The 23,322-nt window shown below is 47.5% G+C and overlaps 1 protein-coding gene across 1 annotated transcript in view; it reads right to left on the bottom strand.

The window, feature by feature from the left end:
- Positions 1-23,322, bottom strand: part of LOC133351763 (mannosyl-oligosaccharide 1,2-alpha-mannosidase IA-like) — a 94,545-nt gene that overhangs the window by 45,262 nt on the left and 25,961 nt on the right. Inside the window, exons 3-4 of the mRNA XM_061567253.1 lie at positions 9,883-10,001; positions 8,020-8,100 (exon numbers count right to left, since the gene is read on the bottom strand). Coding sequence (XP_061423237.1) covers positions 8,020-8,100; positions 9,883-10,001 — 200 coding nt within the window. The remainder of the gene's footprint in view (positions 1-8,019; positions 8,101-9,882; positions 10,002-23,322) is intronic.

Here is a 23,322-nt window from a genome sequence, read left to right on the forward strand (position 1 = left end):
GACACTGGCTTACACCCTGGCCATTTTTCACCTCTGCTTCGATGACATGGTCACGCGCACGCCCGCCTGCATTTACAACCCCGCCAGGCAGACTCGCTACCCACGGGCCTGACGCTTCACACTTCGCTGCCGTCATTCCGCCTTAACCATTCCGCCTTGACCACGTCGCGGCGCGTTTTTTTTTTACAGTAACGGCGGTGAACGGCAGCCGCGGGACTCCAGGCGGTAGTAGCAACGCTCTTGCTTCGGGCAAAGAGCCAACCAAGAGGCAGGTGGACACGCTGCTCAGGATTCCGTGCCTACACGGCGGCGCTCCCATCTCCGGACGGAACTTGCGAACGAGCTCCGTCGAAATAGAATTCATTCACCCATCACCGCATAGCCAGCGGAGGAGGGCCCGTTGCGCCCAACGTGCAAACTCTTGCGACAGCATTCGCATTAACTGCCCTTGCTGCCATACACTGGCGTCTCGAGTGATTTGTTTGATCCATGGATCACAGTGGGGGGGGGGGAGAGGGCGGCAACCACGGGGGGCGGCGCTGTTCCTTCGAGGGTCACAGTCCACTTAGAACGTTGACCGTCAACTGAAGTTGCGCAATTTTCTGGAGTTGACGCATCCAGACGACAGAGGCGACGTGTACACAAAGTGACACAGCCATCTCCCTCGAACTAAGCTCTCGATCGTTAGGAGACCGGTCGCAGATGCAACGGTGACATTTCTGACAAAGTGGAACCAACGGATGCCAAGAAGGCGCCTTTGGCATCACGTGTGGAAGGACTGCAGGCGATTAAAATCAGATTGAAGCAATGTCCAGGCTGCCACATCACCGTACAACAACAAAACTGACAAAACACAGCACTGGCACTCTCAATTTGGTGCCCAGACGTAACCATTTCTGGGACCGAATGCGGTTCGGACAATTCATCATCCCTGACGCCAGGCCGATCCAGCACATGACGTCAGGTCTACATCGTCCATCAGTGGTCTGCGCAGAACCCGGGTAGACAAATTCCTCCGCTGCTTCGACATCATTGCCATCGATTACGCAGGCTTGCTTCTGGAGGTCTGGACGCCAAGATCTCGACTTTTCTTTTCTACCATCGTTCGACGACTCGTGCGAATGTTTCAGGCTTCGCAACAACCAAACAGAATCAGAATCTGTATTGAGACTGGCCAGTAAGGGGCACGGAGTAAGAACGTTACAACAAACAATACAAAAAAAACACGATAGGAGTGCAAAGTATAGGAAATGTCAAGCGAGTTAAAAATAAACAGATGAAATTAAATTAAGTGGAAAAGCACACAATGCAAAAGTAGATAAATTCCTACCGATTTTTTTTACATTAAGTGCAAGCTTGTGCAAGGCAGAAAAACAATAACAGCAAGTCTCAGACCACAACAAGACAATAGCACACAGTCCCTCAATAAAATTGCGCATACAAATTGAACTATCGATACATGGTTAAGGATAAAAGTTACAAATCACGTTGGAAAATGTGGTTGTATCCAGCACTAAACTTCTGCTTGCGGATATATATATTTTAGGATGCTTATGTTTAGGGAAAAAACAAGGTTGTTACAAAACTTTAGCAAAGGCTTTGTTACCTCGTTTCCATTCAAGGAGGGCAGCAGAAAAAATCGACACCAATAACTGAACATCCATCACACCTTCCCAGACACGGGGGCCGGTAAACGCATCGCACGCATACAAGGAGCATAAAACATCACCCAAACTCCGGTCGTCCTCGCAGTGACGGCTTTAGGCTCACCGTCGAACAAAGACGGTCGTCGCATCGCGTGGCGCTTTCAGATGCGCTTCTGTGGCCGTCTGGAACGCTCTTCCTTCCGATATTAGGAAGCCGCAGGAGCTACGCACTTTTAAATCCAAACTGAAAATTAATTTCTTTAGAACTGCTTTTTGTGTTTAGTTTGTTGTCGTTCCCCCGCAACTCCCATGAGCACGGTTGGCTATGGCCAGCAGAAGCGCATCTGAAATGGGCGCAATGCGGTGACCGTCTTTGTTCGACGGTGAGTCAAATGCCACCGCTGCGAAGATGACCAGAGTTTGGGTGATGGTTTATGCTCCTAGCCACAACAACAACAAAAAGTCTGTGCCGAAGGTAGGTGATGGCCGGGCTGTTTCCCGTGACTCAAGAGAAAGAAACAAAAACAAGGCTGTCCCCTGCCTTAGTCAGGCAAGCAATGGCCAAATGGCGTCTCCCGCGCAGCGGGTCTATTGAAGGGGCCATAACATATCACAGTTGCAAAGAATAATGAATTAAAGTTGGACAATAAGTTGCACGATATTATATTATACGCAGTAAAACTTCATTATTTCGGTATTCCTAATTAGGGATAATTCGGCACGGCTGCATTTTCGGCATATACTGTAGATGAGTAATTTTCCACAAGCTGAATTGACGAACCGAATGGCTCAATTTCGGCATACACGTGGAAAGATGCCGCGCGCCACGGCCAAATCAATGGCTCAGTCTAGTGGCGGCACGCATTGTTCAGCTTTAGCGCAGACCCTGTTGCTTTGCACTTTACCTTGTCCAAAGCATGGAACCTACCACATCCTCCTCCTTCGCCGGCAGTGCTGGTTACTGATGGTAAGTGTTACGTTGTTGGAAAATACTTGTTTGTATTATTATTGGGGCAGGAAGCAATGAGGAGTACCATTGTACATATTTCGGGATATTGGATAATTCGGCAAATCCAGAGCCCCATATGTGTCGAATGAACAAGGGTTTACTGTATACACACATCAGAACTCATGGGTACTTTGTGGTTCGTGCATCCGTTACAGGTTGGCCACCCCTGCTCCAGACACGCCGCTGCCCGTTTAGGATGCTTACGTTCCAAAGTATTTATAAATTATAGCGCCGGAGCGCTATAACACACCAATGTAGGGACCACATGGTACCTAATGACGAACACAGAACAGCAGGTAGGGGTGCGGGGGACGGGTGGGGTTACTGACAGCAGTATTGCAGATCAGCGGAGGGATATTTAATGCTGATATAGGAGACAATTTTTGTATATCGGGGGAAATTTTTTTCAAAGTGGTTACAAATGATACGAAATGACTCGAGGGAAAGTGCCCTCCGAATTAACGCGTCCGGCTCTCGGACAAGATTCACGAGCCGCACACCGAGAACATCACCCTCTCGCTCAAACGCCATTCATTACCGCGGCCATTCACAAATGCCCCAAGCGTCCGCTTGCAAAAACAGACGGCCACGATAAAAAACTGACGATACCGTCACAATGTGATTTGGCAGCAAGGAACTGGTGCAATCCACGTGTCAAGTGCAAGTAGATGGTATATATAATTTTACATGATCATCAGCCCATCATCCCTCACTTTACAGTGCTCCTACCATCCATCTCACGCCCACGCATGCACTCATCCCGTTGCTCCAGCTCCCATTTAGGAGACGAAGAAACAAACAGTGGATTCCTAACACCTGCGCCTCTTCGCGGAAGAGCCCCGTAAGTATGTTAAAGAAAGCAATGCGCAATGACCTTGTCAAGTTGGAATTGTTAAGGGCGATTCGTCAGAACGCGGCGGGTCTAGGGCACTCAGAAACATCCGCGCGCGATCCGACGCATGTGAAAGCGCGCGGCAGCGTTGTCTGCATGGCTCCGAGCAGGCGAGAACGTGCGAAGACAAAGCCACCTCTCAGAACAGCCGCGTGATAACTTAATGGAACTATTATGCAGACAACAAAATAATGCAATTAAAGGAGGGGGTGGAGGTAAAGGCTGCCTGGTAAGAGTTTCTTGCAACGTAATGAAAAGACAAAATAATGACGTGAACTCTAATCCGTGGCGACTTAAAAGCACTTTGCAAAACCCTGCCGGACGAGGAACACATATAAATGAGCCACCTGTCTGATTTCTCCGGCTGTTCTGTTATTAAACAATAAACATCCACCGCCCAGTTATGATTCAAATTGCAGGGAAAGCGAAGAAGGGGAGATATGCTTTTTAAGACGTCGGGCTCGGAATGTTCATTCAAATTCTATCGAGCTGTCAATTCCCTGAAGGGGAGGCCGAATATTTCCATTAGACTGGCCCAATTGCTCTTGCAATTCTTGCAATAGCAGATGAATCAGTCAATCCACGGCTTCCAAAGCACAGGTACATACTGCAAGTTTAAATAAAAAAAAACTGAGCCATATGTAAGCACGTTAACCACAACAATAGATTTTCTTTAGGCGACCTGTCATTGGCCATCTGGCCATAAGTTAAGCTTATGAATTATATTCGATGTATGTACATCACAGCATATGGCCAAATCAGCAGGTGCCGTAGAAATTTTAATTGCCGCACGTGCACAAATGTGGCACGATGAGAAGTTTCTGTCGTGTCACGACTGTGAACACTGGAATATAATAACGTATTGATTCTAAAATGTAACGCGGTAAAATTGGGTGGAAAAACGATTTGACACGTCAGTATTTTTCTATCAAGCTACACGACCGACATGCCACGTATCCTAAAGCGCAGTGCCAAATAGCGCGATTGCCGTCACGATTAAATTTTCACAAGCAGTCCCGTACTTAAATTACAATCACCGAGCGTGGAGAAGAGCACGCTTGTGGCATTACATTGAGGGGCAGAAAGAGGAACACGTATTAAATATTCTATATATATATATATACACCATCCAAACTGTTAAGAAAAACAACTAAGTTTGGACAGTATACGTCAATAAAAATAAAAATTTACATTTATTTGCAAGGCGCCTTCCACTAATGTCTCAAGGCACCTTGAAAGAATAAGGAAAGGCCAAGAGAGACAGAAGCTCAATAGAATTAACTGACGTAAGAAGATGTGGTTTTAAGACGAGACTTAAAAGCATTCAAATTATCGAATAAACGACTTTCTAATGGTAGAGAATTCTACAACCGGTGGCAGACACAGCAAGTGGCTGCACGCCCCATGAACGCAGCCGAGATCGAGGTACGCACAGAAGGGCGGCGGCGTTTGCAGATCTTACCGACCTTGAGGGGGTGTACGGATGACTTAACTCGTGCATTTATGGTGGTGCCAGCCCATACAAGGCTTTAAAAACTCGTAGAAGGTTATTAAACTCCTCTACTCGCTTCAAGACTGGGAGCCAGTTTAATGGTAAGAGAAGCGGAGAAATGTGGTCACGTAGTGGGGATTCGGGCGAGCACGCTAACTGCCGATGGTCAAGAATAATAACAAAAGTGGCATGCCATGGAGTGGAACGCGTCCAGGAGAATGGCTTCGGGAGGCCTTCGTCATCCAGCAGTGGACGGACCAAATGTGCTGATGAACTAAATGAATGAAAAACTTCGTCAACAAAACACATTTCAGGAAAATCTCTTCGTCCGCATCTACATAAAAAAACGGCGGCCAACTGATATATATATACGCATCGGCAGGTGGCGGGGACAAGGCCGTTTTTTTAAAACGAGAGAGGCGTTTAACAAAACAAACCCCATTCGCAAATACGTGCGCGCGTGCAAACAAGAGACTCGGCCGCCCGCCGCCGCCGTATAACCCACAGCGGACGCCCACTGAAGGTAAATCACGGGCGCAAATTTAGAAAAGGAATCGAGACAGGCTGGAGAAGAGCCGGAGGGATTTGAATGGACACTTACACCCACGCTGTTCACGCGAGATGACAGGCAGGCAAAGAGGAGGGGGGGGGGGGGGGGGGACGCACACCAGCTCTCGCCTTGCACGGGCGGGCATCTCATTAAGAGCGCACGTGTACACAAAATGTGCAGCCGGTTCCGTAAATGATTAATGGACGGCCCATGGGGGGGAAAAAAAAACACGAAAAAATAAAAATAATTCGTAGCCGGCACCATCAAATAAAATGGTGCATAGGAAAAGAAAAACGAGGCGCGTGCGAGGTCTCCACAAAAATAACAAAGAGGGACAATATTGATATCGCCCACGCTTCCACTCGGCGTCGCAAAAAGATGCGCAGAAATAATCGGCGCGGGGCATTATTAAAAACGCGACTGCTAAAAACCTGCACGTTCGTTGGTGCTCATTAAAATATAAATAAAGAGCAAACTGATGCTACGTGTGCTTGGTTTTTTGTTGGAAAGGGGGAGCGGTAACGTAGCGGTTAGCGTGCCACGCAGCGAACCCAGCAACCCGAGTTCGATTCCCGTTCGTGGCCAATACCGGTGACAATTATCTGAACCAGTCCTGGGCCTCCCCGTCACTGAGGATGGATCGACGACACAACTGCCGACGCACGATGTGGGGGAAGAGTTACCGCCACGCTCTCTCCTCATTGCCCCTGGAAGTGTCCGCTTCCCAACGTTTTGTGGGTATCAACAAGGAGAGCATGAGGACACGGCCTGTTAGTTGAGGCTCATGGGAGTAAATAGCATGGACGACAACACAAAGGTATTCAAGAACAGGGCTGATACCAAGTGTAATTGTGATAATTGCTATCTCAGTATTTGATTGCTATAACAATGTGACGGTTTACGTCTGCCCGACTCAAAATTGGCTCCTTTGAGCATCTTTTACAAAAACACGCAATTATTGCGATCCGGCAGCATTGAGAATGTACGAGCAGCCGTTGTGAAAAACAACGACTCGTTCAAAGGAGGGGGAAAAAAAACTCCACGCACTTGTTCGCTGCACCAGGCATTTTTTAACGCGGCTCCGCCCCCATCCACGACAACGTGCTCTCCGTCTGTTCCTAAAAGCGACGTAAATGGGCAAACCCCTGGGTTTGCGCGTTGAAGCGCCGCGGGGGAGGGGAGGCTGTTAGCCTACATTAAACCTGCAGGCGAGGAGATGCAAAACGCCGTACACCTTTGCGTTCCCGACGCTCGCTTTCAACGCAACTACGAGAAACCGGCGTGTATAAAAACAGGGGGTGCACCGGTGCAAAAAATATGCAACCCGCAGCGCGGGTTGCGAGAAACGTGCAACACGCACGTGTTGCGGTTGCGCAACTCGACGGAGGCGCGAAGGTCCCACGGAGGTTTACGACTCGGCGACGTACAACAAACATTGGCTCCGACGGGGACACGCGCCTCGTTAACGGGATGAGATCCCCCCCCCTCGCCCCCCTCCACCAACGGGCAGAGCACTCTACTCTCCCCTTTGTTAGCCACTCGTACCCCCACACCCACACACACCACCCCGCGGGTTTATTAAAAGAACGGCCGATCCTCTGAAATCCCACGGTGGGCTGTGTAGTTAGGACGCGTGCGACCTGTAATGTCGGATGTTGTGTTTGTATTTTAAGGGCGCCCACAAATGATTAACGTGGACAGAGACAATTAATGAAATTAAAAGATGTGTTTACTCATCATTAAGCTCCGTCGTGACATCGTTCGGTGTGCATAAGAAAAGGATAAGAAGCGTGCATATCCACCGATCTGTAATACTCTTTGGTTTTTTCGGTTCAGGTCACGTAGGTAAAAAATATAAAAATGAAAACAAATAAAATTAAATGACGACGTTTCGAAAGCAACACAAGCAACCGTCATCAGCTGTTGACTGCTCCAGCAAAAATTACGCAATGTTTGACCCGTAGGGTATGTTTTATTATTATTATTATTGGTACGAAAGCTTATGGGTAGCTGGTTAGCGCCTTAAATCGTTTTGGGCAACCATCTGATCAACATGGCGAGTTTTCTCTCAGGGCAAGTCCCAATAGGCAACACAGCAGTAAATTATACATTTGAGTTGCATTGCACCATCCTGACAAGGTTATCGTGAGCCCACGTTGCAGATGGATGGCGAGAACAGATGGGCAGACGTATGATTATGCCCGTTAACTTCTTTAAACCTTTCATTGGTAAAGTCTTCGAGAAAAGGGCACGGAGACGGTTTTCATGAACAGGTTTCCCCATGTGATTCTAGTAAAATATGAAGCACTGGGGGGGGGGGGGGGTAGACATAAATCCACTTGTCCAATTCAGGTCCATCCCACACAATTATTGCAGAGCGCTAGACAGCGGTTCACAGGCATGCAATTGTCATACTCGTACGGTACCCACCTCTTCCCCGGACAGGTAATATGCAGCAAGCAGTCCTCCCACAAACCTGATGTTCACTTCAAACACGGACACCTCTGCATTCTGAGGTTTTGGAGAAAGAGAGAGAGAGAGAAGGGGCGAGAGAGAAAAAAACAACAACAAATAATGAAATCAATTTGACTTTAAACTTTCGTGACTGCAGGAATTCATATTCTTTGGTTCTTTCGGTAAAGTCACGTATATAGAAAATAATCAAATTAAATAAATGAAAAAAGACATTTCGATCGCAACACAAACGATCGTCATCAGGCGGGAAAAAAAAACGTCGTGAGTGTTTTGATTTTCATTCTCTATCTACGCGACTTTACCGAAAGAACCAAAGAAAATAAAATCAATCTTATAACAAGTATAAACAAGTGATATACATGGTATGCTTTTACAAGCTATTCGAAGATACGCAATGCTGCAGTTTTCACTTGATGGCTTGTCCCACGTTTGTTTGCAGGAATAAATGCTGCAAAGTGTCACGCACTGCTTTATATGAATTATGCATTATTTACAAGACTTGTTGGCTAACAACAAGCGCACACACAAAAACACTCGCACGCATGCTACCATAAAACAAATATTAAAACACTTTCTTTCATCTCTTACAAATGTTATAGATTTCTCTCTCCCTTGTGAACAACGATAAACCAGACCGAATAATATTATGCTTCTAAATGTACCTTGTGTGTACTTTGGCTAACACAAACCAAATCCCGATTTTTCTTTGATACTTGTGCATTAATGCATTCGCGAAAATAACGTGTGTACATGTTTTGTTTATCTGTTCATATTATGGACAGAGAATGTTAACTTTGTTAATATGATTTACGGTGATCTGAGCAATGAGTTTACACCGTATTTCTTCATCAATTATATTTTTTTAGCCCCCGCTTAAAACCCATTCATCAAGTTGTGTTGCAGCACAACACATTAATTAATCAGCAGCGACTTGGTTTTAATGAGTTTTAGCGCGACACTTACAAACAGGGTTAAACGGTATACCCAAGAACGCACGACCCTTTCACCTGTACTCAATCCTCCAAACACCCACCGTAGACAAGGCTTTATTGCATTTAATTTGCAGCGTAAAAAAAACTAAATCACCCATGCGTGTGACCGTTCCAAAATACACGGTGGCATAGCCCAATCCCCGAACACACACTTCCAACAACAGGTTCAGTGGGGTTAGACGTGCCACGAGTATTAAATGAGCACCGCGTTACAATAAACATCGCAAATTGCCCCCACACTGGCACCGGTTAACGGCTACAAATCCTCAGTTCAGGTGCAAGCAGAGAGACAGGAGGTGATACTGCCACGGTGCAATGGTCTGCACAAAGGACTTGCAATCCAGATGTTGCCATATGAAACGATGGACGTGATTTCTTAAATCGCCCCCCCCCCCCCGCCCCTGATTCTGTCCGCCCAGCAGGATGAATGGGCAGCATTGAAGAGTAGGCCAAATACCCTCCGGAGCATCCGCCAACGGAGGCCCTTCTACCAGCAGTGTCGTGAGCAAGCAATTTCAGAGTTAGCACTTTTACTTTTTTTTACACCTTTGGTCTTTAACCTTCAAATAATACTCTAAAAACACATACACCAACTCTCTGTATGTTGGCTTAACTGACTAGGGCAACATGTCGTTTAAGGTCCGACCCGCCATTAAATCCATTCCATGACATCGCACACGCAAGACAAACGCACATATGGACACAAGCCTGTGGCGGGAATCACCACGGCACGTGGAACAATGCACTCGTGTGACTAAAAGGCATCAACCATCGTGACAGAAAATGTTGGGCGGGGGGGGGGTGGTGGTGGTAGGGATGGTCATACCACATTAAAGTTGAGGTTCTTCTCCACCCATTCCTTGGCCTCCTGGAACTCGTCGTGCAGCTCCATGATGTACAACGTGTCCAGGGCATCGACGATCGTGGCTCCCATTTGCGTGTTGCCTGCAAATTAATGCGCAAACAAGACAAACATCCCCTTTATAAGCAGACTGTTGGGGCAAGTGCTGTTAGCGAACACCTACGAAGGCCGGCGCTGCATACCAAGGGGGTGGGATGGCCAGCACCATGCCCAGGCCACCTTTGGCTCCACAGTGGTGATGTTTGCACACAGCACCAGGTACTCATTTGATGCAGTCACCCTCAGGGAGGCCCTGGACTGCTTCAGATAATCATGCCTGGTGTTGATAGCCGTGAGCGGGAATTGCCAGGTTTGTAGCGCAGCGCGCAAACCGCTACACTACCATTCCCAATACAATCACACGTTGGCACGCTGCTAAAAAAAGAGCGTCACATCAGCCACCAACCTCTGCTCATATCCCTTTAATGAGTCTCCAGCACTTACTTACTAACCATGAGGAAGGAGTGTTTGGGGAAGTGTGGGAAGTGGGGGGGGGGGGGGAGGCAAAAAATGTATCTCTTTCAAAAAAAGATTTCTTTTGTGCATACCGATGCGCACATTAATATTTGAGAGGTTCCTAATGACATGCAGGGCGAACACCATTAGAATTTTTGAACCGTGAGCCGCTGGTCGCTCCTGTTACGCAACCTTTCTTCCAGTGCCAGCCGCCATCAGACACCACCACGGGACACCTTTAACAGCGGTGTCAGCCCTCATTGTCAAGAGCAATTTGCGTGACACGCCGATACATGGACACTCGGGCTTCTGACGCCGCTCGACACGGGAGCAGCGGGCGTCGCGTGCGGGCCTTCGATACGATGCGGCAGCCGGTTTGCGCAAAATTTGCCCCGAAATTGAAACGCGTGGCCGCAGAGGCTTCTCAGCGGAAGCCAGAGGTCGCAAACGGGTTTTGATTCCTTACCCGTACCCGGCCGCACCAGGGTCGCAAACGGGTACCTGTACCCGTACCCGGCCGTACCCGTACCCTAACCGTACCTGGCCGGGTACGGGTAGGGCACGGGTATCGGGTACCCGATCGCGACCTCTGGGATGAAGCCATGTTGCAGACGCGGGTGGGTTGATTCTATGAACTTGAATTGTGAGAAGAGACAAGACGTTGGGAAATGAGTGACAAACGGTTACTCACCAGTGACTCACGGTCTACCCGTACCCGTACCCAGCCGCACCAGGGTCACAAACGGGTACCCGTACCCGGCCGGGTACGGGTAGCCGGGTATCGGGTATGGTACAGGTATCGGATACCCGGTTGCGACCTCTGGCGGAAGCGCCTGAAATATGTGTACATTGGAACTTCTTCCGGCTTCGCACGTTAGCCAAGGGAAGACAAGATGCACACAGTGTCGAATGTGCACCCCCCCCCCCCCCCCCCAAAAAAAAAAACGAACGCGAGCAGTTTCGCGAAACTGTCGCGACCCGACAGGATGTACACCGTAGCAGTTGCTCTGAAGAAACGCTTCGGTCAATTAGGGTGAGTCAAAGCCTTTTGAGTTGCTGAACCAGATGGCCGCAAGATTGCTCGAGTGTTGCATTCGGAATCAATAAAACATTTTGCCGCTGTACAATAAAACACTCCGTCTAAAGCGGGTGGCGCTTTCGCGGTCTGCACCGTTACAAAGGTGGGAGAAGCGTCTCCGTCTGGTGCTTACGCGTGGAAAATCTAATTTCTGCGCCTGGCTATGTGTTGTTACAGTGCAAAGCTTAAACGCACGTGAAATGAAAGTGGGACTTTTATTTCTTGTCAATGTGGCGTTTCGGCTCTTGAGTGTAATAAAAAATATATAGCCAGTCTCAAACAAAAATGTTAGAATTTTTAAACTGGTTTCACAATAGTTATTCTGTCGGAAGGTGCTAGGAAGAATGGCAGGTAGAGGAATAGTAACGTACCAAAAGAAAGGTAATGCTTGTGCGAATAAACTAACAAAAGTCAATCGCTCACTTTTTAACACGCTTTTATTTCACTCACTCTGTCTGTTGTTGTTGTTGTCGTTGTTGTTGTCGTATCCTCAAATCTTGTAACTCAATTTTAACCCACTTCCCAATGTGGTATCGATTGCAAACTTGGTATACTTATGTCATACTGATGACAATACTATATTCTAACATAAAAAATAAAAAAAACATATATTTTAAAACATTATTTTTTACATGTCTAATTGTCCACGGTAAACTGACGTTGGCTGCAAATGACAGCGGCCCCTTACGTTATGGCAAGCTTCGGGCCACTTCCTGGAGTCGTAGAGTTCTTCCATTACTAGTACGGTACATTTCATTAAAGCGTGTTTTTTAAAAGTTTTTGTTAAATATTACTTATACTGGCCGCAGCAGTGTCACGGCGATGCGCTGGGTCTCTTCACGAGACGCGTGGGGCACTCGAGCTGCGGCCATTCTAGTCAAGGTCACCTCAGCCCGGAGGAGCCGGGTAACACGTGGGCCCAAGAGCACAGGTGCATGTCCTGCCTCCAAGACGTGAAAACACACGCTTTTCGTATTTCTCGACTGGCAAAAACGTTCGTTGTATGCCATTGTTTAACTAAGAAAAACAGATGGCTTTGTCAACACTTTAACTGCACCATCTTTTTTTTATCATGCTTTTCCCCAATTCATGCTCAGTGGGTTTTTAGTTTTATGAGGCCCTGCTTCAGTGTCGTCAAAGAGAGCCAACGCTGTATCGAGAATGGAATGGCCAACATACGTCAAACGAAACCGCGAGCTCTCGATGCGGTTCCACGCACAGCATCCAACAGCGCAAGTCACAGGCCGATACCAAGAACAGCACAATTGAATTGCCGCCTGAGGAAGTGGTGGTGGTATGCAGATTGAACGGGACAATAAGCTCACACTGGGAATATGACGAGACACGAGATAAAAATAATAATTCGCGTTCCGGCTTCACAGTACAGTGTGACAGTTCTGCTCCTGGGCATGTGAGTCACAAGACACGAGCCACGTGAACAACAACATTCTTTCTCCCACCACACCCACGTCAGAGCTATCTAATTAATCACCTTCCAATTAACGATACTCTCAAGCTAAATTTCGATTTTAAGCTTTCGTGACTGCAGGGATTCATCTTCTTGGTTCTTTCGGTAAAGTCACGTAGAAGGGAAATAATAAAATAATAAAAATAAAACATAATAAAATACAATTCCCACGACGTTTCGGCCACAACGCAAGCAGACCTGTTCTTCACCTGAGGACGGCTGCTTGCGTTGTGGCGGAAACATCGTGAGAATTATTTTATTATGTTTTATTTAAATTATTTTATTATTTCCCTTCTACGTGACTTTACCGAAAGAACCAAGAAGACTCTCAAGCTAGTTTTGTTTTTCCGAGAGTCGTTGTCAGGGCCTACACAGGCCATTGACATTACAGGCGGTTAGCCCCGTCCCACGGCGGTAGCAGCCGACTGCACGGAGGAAACGCGGTAAACGCCAGGCCGGCCGGTATAGGGCAGCCCTGTCATGTGACCTTCCTGCTCCCATCGCTCAGTAACGACGAGGACGACGACATCCACAAAACGACGCATTTCCCTTCGCAGGAGCAGGACGAGAAACTGGCGGGCGACTATCAACGGCCGCGGGAAGCATCCTGCTCAACAAACACCCCTCCACAACGAAAAAGCTCGGATGGAAGTGAACGACGGTTCTCTTCACGGCAGTCAACTGCAACCACGTCAACTGGCCGACGACGGAGTGGCTGGCCAAAAGAAGATGAAAGCGCACACGACAAAACTTCCACCACCGAGGTGGAACGGCAAAATCAGCTCTCGTGTTAGGAAAGAGCCCGAGCGATGGCACGGTGCATTGGCAACGTTTACTCTACGAGGAACGCGAGACTGAGATCCGTGCGATTGACGGCGCTAAATGGGATGTAATTGTTGCGGGGGGGGGGGGGGGGGCAGAACGTCTGTTAATTTACTACTCAGCAATGCCCTTCTAGAAAATGAAAAGTCTTTGCCACGTGGCCTTGACCACTTTGCCCTGGACGATGCCCAATTCAGTTCATGGTCATCGAGGAGGGAATATATGTGCTGGCCACTCTTAGCACGGCAGGGACCTTAGTGAACACTTGCGGGGACGAGAATAGGAAAGAGTCCCCTCCCCTGACGCTTCCTGATATATATCCGAGGGAGCGTCAATGCTGCGGATAAACCAGAATAATTCTAGATTTGAAGCTTTCGTGACTGCAAGGATTCATATTAGTAGGTTTTGTCGGTAAAGTCACGTAGGTAAAAAAGTTTAAATTAAAATCAATACTTTTATTAATTTTAATTGTGCTTGGGAAATTTTAATTTTTTACCTATGTGACTTTACCGAAAAAAACCTAATAATATAAACCAAAATAGCCGGATAATACGTCTTGAAGGTCCCGCCGACGTGACCCAGTTCCCAGGTTGCACCCTTGGCGGAATGGCTCCGCGGTGACTCCACGTTCAAGAGGTCCTTTTTTTAGGAAAGAGCCGAAGATTCGAACTCCTCTGAATACTCCACTGTGCTTGGGAGATAAACGCAGCCACCCTGAGTAAAAAGGCGTCTTCCCCGAGAACGCAGGCGATTTTCGCCGGTCACGTGCGTCCTGGGTCCAAAGCAAACTCCCCCGCTGGATCGAGGCGATGGGTCGTGTCCTCGAGGTAGTCTTGTTGACTCCGCGAGACTGGCTCTAAGGCGCCGTGTTGAAATGTGAGCCTGTAAGCCCTGACCCATGATGCCCAAGCGCCCACCTGTAGTGGACGGTTGGTCTACACCTGGGCTGTGAGGGAATGAGGCACGCTCCCCTCCCCCACCCACCGCCACCTCCCCCAAAACAAGGACGTTGGTGCATAAAGTCGAAGGGCAACAACGACAGCTGCCGCTGCGGCTGCTTATCGTCGAAAGTCAACAACTGCAGAAGTCTGTCTGGAAGGCCAGCGAGCGTGGGTTCAAGTTCAAGTTCATTTATTAGGTATAGCCCTGTGAGCCATTCAGCTCTTGAATCGGGTGCAACCGCAACAAACAAAAAACAAAAACATGAACAAAAAAACATCTTAAAGTGAATATGTGACCAGGCTCGCGAAAAAAACACTCGGTAAGTTGTGGACTGCTGGTTATGCCAGCGACTTCGAAATCTGAATATTTATTTACACCGGAGGAATCCGATGAGCTATAAAGCTCTTCTTCACAGATGTCCAGGAGGAGCGGGTTAGAACGTTACAGCAACAAACAGCAAAAAAACACGATAGCAGTGCAAAGTATGGAAAAAGGTAAAACAAATAAAAAATATACAAATAAAACTAAGCTATGTTTATCTTCCCAGGTAAAGCCAATTGAACTATTCGCTTTTTTTCAGAAGCGACATGGCCACAAATGATAGCTGAACAAAGCGGCTTATCGTGTGGAAAGTTATACGCAGGCAAGAATCTAAATAATCGAAACTTGACCGTGACTTTGAGCGAAAGGTGCTAATGAGCAATAAGGCTTCTTAAAGTCCTTCACATCCTCCACACGCTTCTTAAGCCTTTCAGAAAAGTCCTCATTGAACATCCTTCTTTTGAGTGGTCGGCCATTCAGAACAATCAAGGAGTCTTAAGGAAACTTTTAGACTTTTCGGCCAAACTACCGTGTTACACAACCCACTGATAGGATGCCGATCGCAGAATTAGGGTAACATTTTAGCAATATGTATAAAACCATTTAAATTATTGTAATATTTAAAACTTAATGTATAAAAAGCAAACACTGTGCAAAGTTAACGCAGTTGCGATGTGGAAAAAAAACCAACCTTTCAAAATGAAGTGCATTTCTCCTCTCTGAAGTGGCAGCAACAAACAACGGCCATGTCCTTTTACAGGTGCTGTTTATTAGTTTTACTCAACAGCATAATTCCACAAGAACTTGAACAAAGCAACAAAAAAGAAACGAGATTGCACAAGAAAACCAATAGAGCTTACAATAAACCACGCTGTGAGAAAGCACTTCAAATTTAGTGCCATTCCCCAAGTGCGACTTCTTATGCAGAGGCACACTTTGCAAATGTGTGCACTTTACAAGAGCAGCGTGAAATGCACTTGGCGACACTTCGAGCTAAACACGGGGCGCGGTTCCATCGCGCGCTGTCCAAGCCACTTTTTCCTTCTTTGCTAGAACAAACAATTTAAAAGCCTAGGAAATGTGTGTGTGTGCGGCCCGAGACATGCACCCGTGCCTCCTAAGGGTGGGTGGGTGACCTGAAATGGTGACATCAGCGGGGCTGCATCAATAGCGAAGGAGAAAGAAAATCATTTGAAAGCACAAGCCTAGCATTATGAAATGCGAGACAAGCACGAGGCATTTTTGCCCATTGCGAGCTCGAGAAAAGGCCACTTCCACCGGGCTAATAAAAAAAACGACCTAAAAAAAGCACATGCGGCCTTGCATAAACATAAACAGCTCGTTATTGAATTTAGGACCAAATCACGGGCTCTGCAATACAGAAGGCGCTTGTTGTTGTTTGTTTGCCGACGTCAACTCATTTGTATTTTTCAAACGCTGTTAAATACGACGGCGCAAGTGAAAAAAACACGTGCTAAACATGCCTGTCAACCCCTTATCAGTGCCCTACCTTATTACAGACCAATTCAGACCGTATTGGTCACCCCGGGCCCCTTGGAAATCTCAACGTTCATCCTGCAAAGTCCCCCCATCACAAAGGAGAAACTCAAACAAATACATTTAAAAAATGCTGCCCGTATTGAAACGGCTGTACGGCCGTATGGACATGAAAGTTACACAAAGGGTTAAAAAAACTAAATAATCTAAACTTGACTTTGAGCGAAAGGTGCTAAATGAGCAATAAGGCTGTACAAGAATACGGGCAAGCCGTATGGGTTGACAGGTGTGTGCTAACGGACGACGGTAAACAACGGCAGGGCCTTCTCCTTTCAACTATTTATAAATCGTTTTTTTTATTTTACGAGGCAAGGCCCACTAAGCTATATAGCTCTTTTCAGAAGCGACCTGGCCAAACATGACAGTTCAACAAAGTGGCTTATCACGCGGAAATGTAACGCAGCCAAATGCTCTCTCAATGCTTGTTTATAAATGTGGAGGGGAAAAACCAGAGGACCTGGAGAAAAATCCACGCGACCACGGGGAGAGGGAGACACGCAATCTCAAAATATACAGCAGCAGGCGCCAGGGTCGGGATCAAACCCATGACATCCTGTATACCATGCGAGGGAGTTAACACATCGCCACCGTGTTGCCCCTTCCGGTCCGAACAGCGGCACACTCTTGAAAGGAGCTCTCCGTTCACACACCCAGAGAGCAAAAGGGGGGTGGGGGGGGGGCTAATCCGGCAGAGTCGCTCGGCATGCGATAAATCCCAGGCAGAGTGTGGGGGAAGCGGCCGGCGGCGGCGCAGGTCCGGTGCGCGGCAGGCCAGACGTAAATCTGCGGCTCAGACGTCCGAGAGCTGAGGCCGGATCGATAAAATATCCACTCTGCTCGCTCGGCTGCCCCAGATATAAGCAAGCCATTATTGTCTTCTCAGTGGTTTGCCGTAGTGCGCGCATGCTTTTAAAGCAGCAATTTCACCTGGATGAGAGATACTAAAATCTTGGCCGAGTGAATGTACGTGGAGTAGCAGGGCAAGAGAGAGATATATTCAATTATATATTTATTTAACCCCCCCCCCACCACCCCACGCACACACAATCGCCATCGTTACTAATGAGATAAGTAAATGCACTCGGGCAAGTTTGTCCAAACCAGTGAAATGAAACCCATCTTCAGGCTAAGCACCACTAATTGCCTTTAGAGTAGAATTCAATTAAGATTGTTTTTAAGTGAAGGCAAACTAAATTAATGTTTATGGTTTATATATAGCACCTTTAAGGGACTCCTTGACTGTGAGATGGCCCCTCGTGTGGAGGGCCGGGCTCTCGAGTCAAAACGGTGAATGCTTGACCAGACAGACACTCGGCACTGAAGACAGCCAATGTCAAGGTCGAGCGATGGCTTCATGCGTAGGGGACCGGAAACCACTTCAAGAACTCGATTTACCAATACGCTCGGTCAAAAAAGTTGATCAAAAGTACTTCAAGATCAACAGACACCAGCGGAAAATAAAGCAAAAATGTGAATTGCAACCAGTAGCGTTGAGCATTCTTACAAGTTGCAATAACCACAACACAAGTAGTCAAAAAAGCAAACAAAAAGAAGCAACTCTGATAAGGATGATAATATGCACTGTCCTTGAAGTTGATTGGTCCACACCCGAGACGGCTTTCTGTAGAGCCTAGTCCCCATTGGTGTTGGACCAGATGACACCAGAAGGCGTACAACTCAAACACAGTGCAATATCAGAGTATTGAGAGCTCGGGGTAAGCATTTACACCGTGAGATCTCTTTTACCAGTGGCAAAATATAGTAGTAGGTTTTTACCTTTTTAAACTGGTACAAAACTGACACCTTTATTCAAGGCATCATAAAAGAGATCTCATAGTGTAAACACGTATATTTTTTGGGTCGTGAAGCACTGTTGTTTAAGGTCGGGTTGAGCGGTGGTTGCGGTGGCTCACGCACTTTTCTGTGAACCCGGCGACCCCGAGTTCGATCACAGACCATGTACAACATCCTTAGCGAGTGATATCAGGACTGGCCATGGCTTCCCTCGCCCACTCACTCGCTTTCACCAACCAGCACTGACCAGCAGGGGTGAAGTATGTTCAAAAAAACGTCATGACCACCATTCCTCGGGCAGGCCTCCGTCCACTGGTGAATTGAGAACGGATGTGTATTCGTATATATATAATGTTAAGCCGTGCAGACAGAAATATATAAGGATAATAATTTACATATAACGTTATGAAATTAACTTAAATATAAGCCCTATATGAATGTATGTTATCACTGGAAAAAAGAAATGCATTGCATTTCAACTTGGCTCCTTATAAGTCAGGCATGTCGGCTGCTCATTTCATTTCATGTAGGCTTAGCAACCGCTCTGCAAGGGGGCCCAATAGGATGTGTAATTCTTACGGCCACATGGCCCAGTAAGCCGTTTTTAACCTGTTCATCATTTCGCTCTCTCCGTTTGTCCCAATGAAGGACAACAGTGCATCCCCTCCCCCCTGTGCTCCCCACAAATCTCGACATTAGATTTAGAGGCCACCGTCAGGCACGAGCTTCACGAATGCAACCTAACGCGTCTGGGGGCCTACGAAAGCCCAGCGACAAATTGCTTTGGGTGGGCAGCTACAAAGACAAATCCGCGCGGACGCTGCCTTGTGCACAGTTGACTTTCGATACCTGAGCGCAGGCGATCGCCGGTGCGTGGGTTAAGCAATTTACAGCAATAGGTGCGCCGAGGCATATTCAGAGAGATAATCCTGCTCTTCCGCCCACCACCGCATAGCTATAATCTCAATACGGAGGGGTGACTGGCTACGTGAAGGCGGCAGGGGTAATAGACTGTCAGCATGGGCTGTGGTCACACGAGGCAGAAGAATCCGTGTGTATGAAACGGGAGGTAACATAAAAGGTATACACTTTACACATTCACACAAATACAAAGATCCCCCCGCAGCCCTACGCCCCGTGTAGCCTTGTGTGTATGTTGAGTTTCTTTCGCACTGTATGTAGCCAACCGTGCTAATCGGAGGTGCGGGGAAGGACAACAAACTAAACAGAAAAAATCCTAAACAGACTGTTGAGGCAAGTGCTCTTAGCGTGCACCTATAAAGGTAGGCACGGCACACGAGGGGGTGGGGTGGCCAGCACCACGCCGGGCTACCTTGATCTCCCCAGTGGTGGTGTTTAAATACCACACCAGCTACTCATTTGAGGCCGAGTCGACCGAGGGGAGGCCCAGGACCGGTTCCGATAATCGCCACTGGTACTGGCTACGAGCGGGAATTGAACTCAGGTGGCCAGGTTCGGAGTACAGTGTGCTAACCACGACGCTTCCTCTTCGCTATTGATTCCTACACACACATGCCGAAGGTCAAGAAACATTTTCAGCGACTAAGTAGCTGGCCAAAAAGCTTCACATCTAAAGCAGAGTAGAAGAATAAATGCGAAATCAGATGCAAGGCTTTTAAGCCGTTGCAGTCGTTTGGTGCGCAAGGCTGCGCATGTTAATTGCGTCTTTCCCGGCACTGCCAATGCATAGCACGCATCTCATCAGCCCAAATTACTTGCAGATGTGTTTATGGGGAGCGCTTATCATTTCCAAACCTGTGAACACACTGCCAGATCAATGAAAGCCGGAGGCACAGGGGGAAATCCCCAGCCTGAGAAATGTTTTGTTGACTGCACAACCTCCCCGCCAATTCAAAACATTAAATTTATGAACAACGCAAGAGACCCGACTCAAATTACCACACCGGGGACACACATACATTTCACATTTTTCACGACGAGCGCTGCGGCGCGGTACAAACGAAATCAACTCGGTCACGCCGCTCATCTACGTGTAAATCAGCAGGAAAAACCAGAAGCGATGAATTAGGTTCGCGGGGCCGTACACGAGACCAATGGACTCAAAGACCTTTGAAAATCACCTCTTCTGTTTCCCCCCCCCCTCCCTTTTCCCCACACCCGTGACCACGAGAGCGTCGTTCCCTATTGACGAGAGATAATCATGGGGGACAAGGGGCGGGGGTGAGGGGGGGGGGGCCTTTTCCGACTGCACGCTTTGAGGCCCACTTGCCACATCAGAATGTTTATTAAGGCCCTCGAGGGCAGGCGGGCGGGCCGACGCGACTGTACCCACGCACACTGCGGCTAGGGTGTTAACAGAGCGCAGAGATCAGAATACCTCACGTACAGTGAGTGTGCATCGGCCGGTTGATCGGTTGAAAGTTGATAGGATGGCATCTGATAGCAGTGCGCGAGGGTAATGAGGCTCAGGGAACGCAGCCCGCCGATTAAAACCGTACATAATGCATTGCCGAGAACTAAGCCGCCAAATGTTAAGAAATATCTACGTGTTTTTTTTATGCGGCGCGGCAAAACATGAGACGCCGAATTTGGCGATTTTATTCGGACGCACCGAGTAAGGAAGAGGGCCACGATGTGTGGTGGCGGTTACTTGCACGTGGATCATTTAAAATCGAAAGTCAATGCGTTAACAGCAATTGTGATGTATTTTTTTTGCACGGGGAAGGTGTATCTGTCGTGCGCAACCGACCGCGCCAAAAAAAAACTATTAAATCTCAAACAACGCCGATTCATCCGCAAATGTTCACAATTCAAATGCGTCACGGGATTGTTGGCGTGCAGGAGCAAGCCGTTAACAGCACACCGCGCATGTAGATGCCACATATGCAGTACGCAGTGCGGATGTCTACAGCACTAATGGGTATGCGTTGGAGGCTGTGGGAATAATTGCAGTCTGCCGGCATAAAGTATCAAGTGTTGTTAAAACAGTGAGGACTAGGCGGGAAAAAAAACCCCAAAACAAAACTACCATGAGAGATTTAACAACAAAAAAAGGAAAATAATCTGGGACTCTGGAAGCATACATTGTGGAGTGGAGGTACAAAATCCCAAAAGCTGCTGAAAACAAAATTAAAGAAAGCAAGATGCCGCCTTGCTTGGCCTGACCGTTACCGCCGGGCGAGGACGCTGGGGATGGCCTGGCGACTGGTATCGGTGTCTGTCCCCATTTGCCATCGGAATCGCCACCAAGAGTCAAAATGGGGAGGGGATAACAACGGCGATGCTAATAAAGGGGGGGGGGGGGGGAAGAAACAGAAAAGGTAGGAAGCTGTATCGCACAGGCATTACACGGACGACGGCGGTCGCGAAGAAAGAAAAAAATTCGTCACGTAGTGCAACATTAATGTGTATAAAATCGTGCATTGTGAGCCTGCAGAAGAGAATGAAATAGACCAAACGTTTAACTGTCGGTTTGGGTTGGCGCAAAGCCACACGACTCTCTGCGATTACCTCGGTCCGATCCTCAAATGGGTTCGCAATCTCAACGATAAGAATCAACGGTGTTCGAGTGCAGTTCAGTGGTTACTGTCACGCAAGCGTGCAAAATGAATGCAGCAGATTTTGGTATTTGGCACGTTTATATTACCAAAAAAGACTCGGTATTCTGCAAACGTCGGTCTAAAGGCTAATAACGTTTTTCTTATACCAACATGAGCTAATCTTACCCTAAAAGTGACCAACCACGATTGTTTGTAAGGGCAATGCACCACTTGTTTACCGGGCACATCAAGTCAATGAGTTCGCAACTAAATCCCTACTCTTTGATTTTTTCGGTAAAGTCACGTAGGTAAAAATATATAAAATAAATTAAAAATGAAAACAAATAAAGTAAATCACGACGTTTCAGGTGCAACACAAGCATCCTTCTTCAGGTGGGGACAACGTAGCGAAAGCACAGCCGCTTCAGTGTCTCAGAGATGGCTGTGACGAGGGATTATATAGTCGCGGGGCATGGAGGGAGGGGGGGGCCCGAAACGTCGTGATTTTATTTATTTGTTTTCATTTTTTTTTACCTAAGTGACTTAACCGAAAAAACCAAAGAGTATGGATCCTTGCAGTCACGAAAAACTTCAAATCTAGAAAACTAAATCACTGCCTAATGATACAAACCCCACCATTTTAAACGGCGCTGTTCGGTCCATTTTCTTTCCCTTAATATTCTTACTATGTGCAGCCAAGGAGAGAGGGCGATGCTATATGCCAATGTCATAAGGGGTAGCATCTTCTGGCAGAGGTGAACACCTTGTTGCAAACACATGTGGCTTGTGGTTTGCAGACTTTTTTTGGGGGGGTGGGGCACCATTATCAGCACACCAACAGTTCTCAACCAAGATGACACAAGATGAGATTTGTAAACAAAACACAAAAACACCCTCACCGAATCCCGGGAGCTGCTTCACAAGGACTACGACGACTTATCTGCGCAACATTTAAGAGCAGCGGAGAGCGCTTTCAAAGGCGATCGCTCGCACGCGGTGCGTCGGGTAGCGTAAAGCAACCACCTGAACAAGCCGTTTACATTCTTGACAAAAGCACAAGCAGGCAGAGCGTCAAGGCATCTGTGCTCGAGAGGCGAGACTTCATGAAGACGGTGCGTGGCGGGCTCGTCGTCAAACGCGCCGGCGAGTTCAGCGTGTTTAGAGGCACTTCCCCGGCAATGTCTCAAGTTTCATTTATTAGGTAGAGCCCTGTGAGCCATTCGGCTCTTGAATCGGGTGCAACCGCAACAAACAAAAAAAACATGAACAAGAAAACATCTTAAAGTGACTATGTGCAAACAGAAAATCCAAGAAAAGACAGCAAAATATTGCAGAAAATGCACCGTACACCAACACCACTGCCACACGCACTGCCACTCGAAAGAGGCCTAAAAAAAGACACCGGC

This window comes from Lethenteron reissneri, chromosome 5 (assembly GCF_015708825.2).
Source record: "Lethenteron reissneri isolate LAM-NWPU_2019-01 chromosome 5, ASM1570882v1, whole genome shotgun sequence".
Classification (NCBI taxonomy): Eukaryota; Metazoa; Chordata; class Hyperoartia; order Petromyzontiformes; family Petromyzontidae; genus Lethenteron; species Lethenteron reissneri.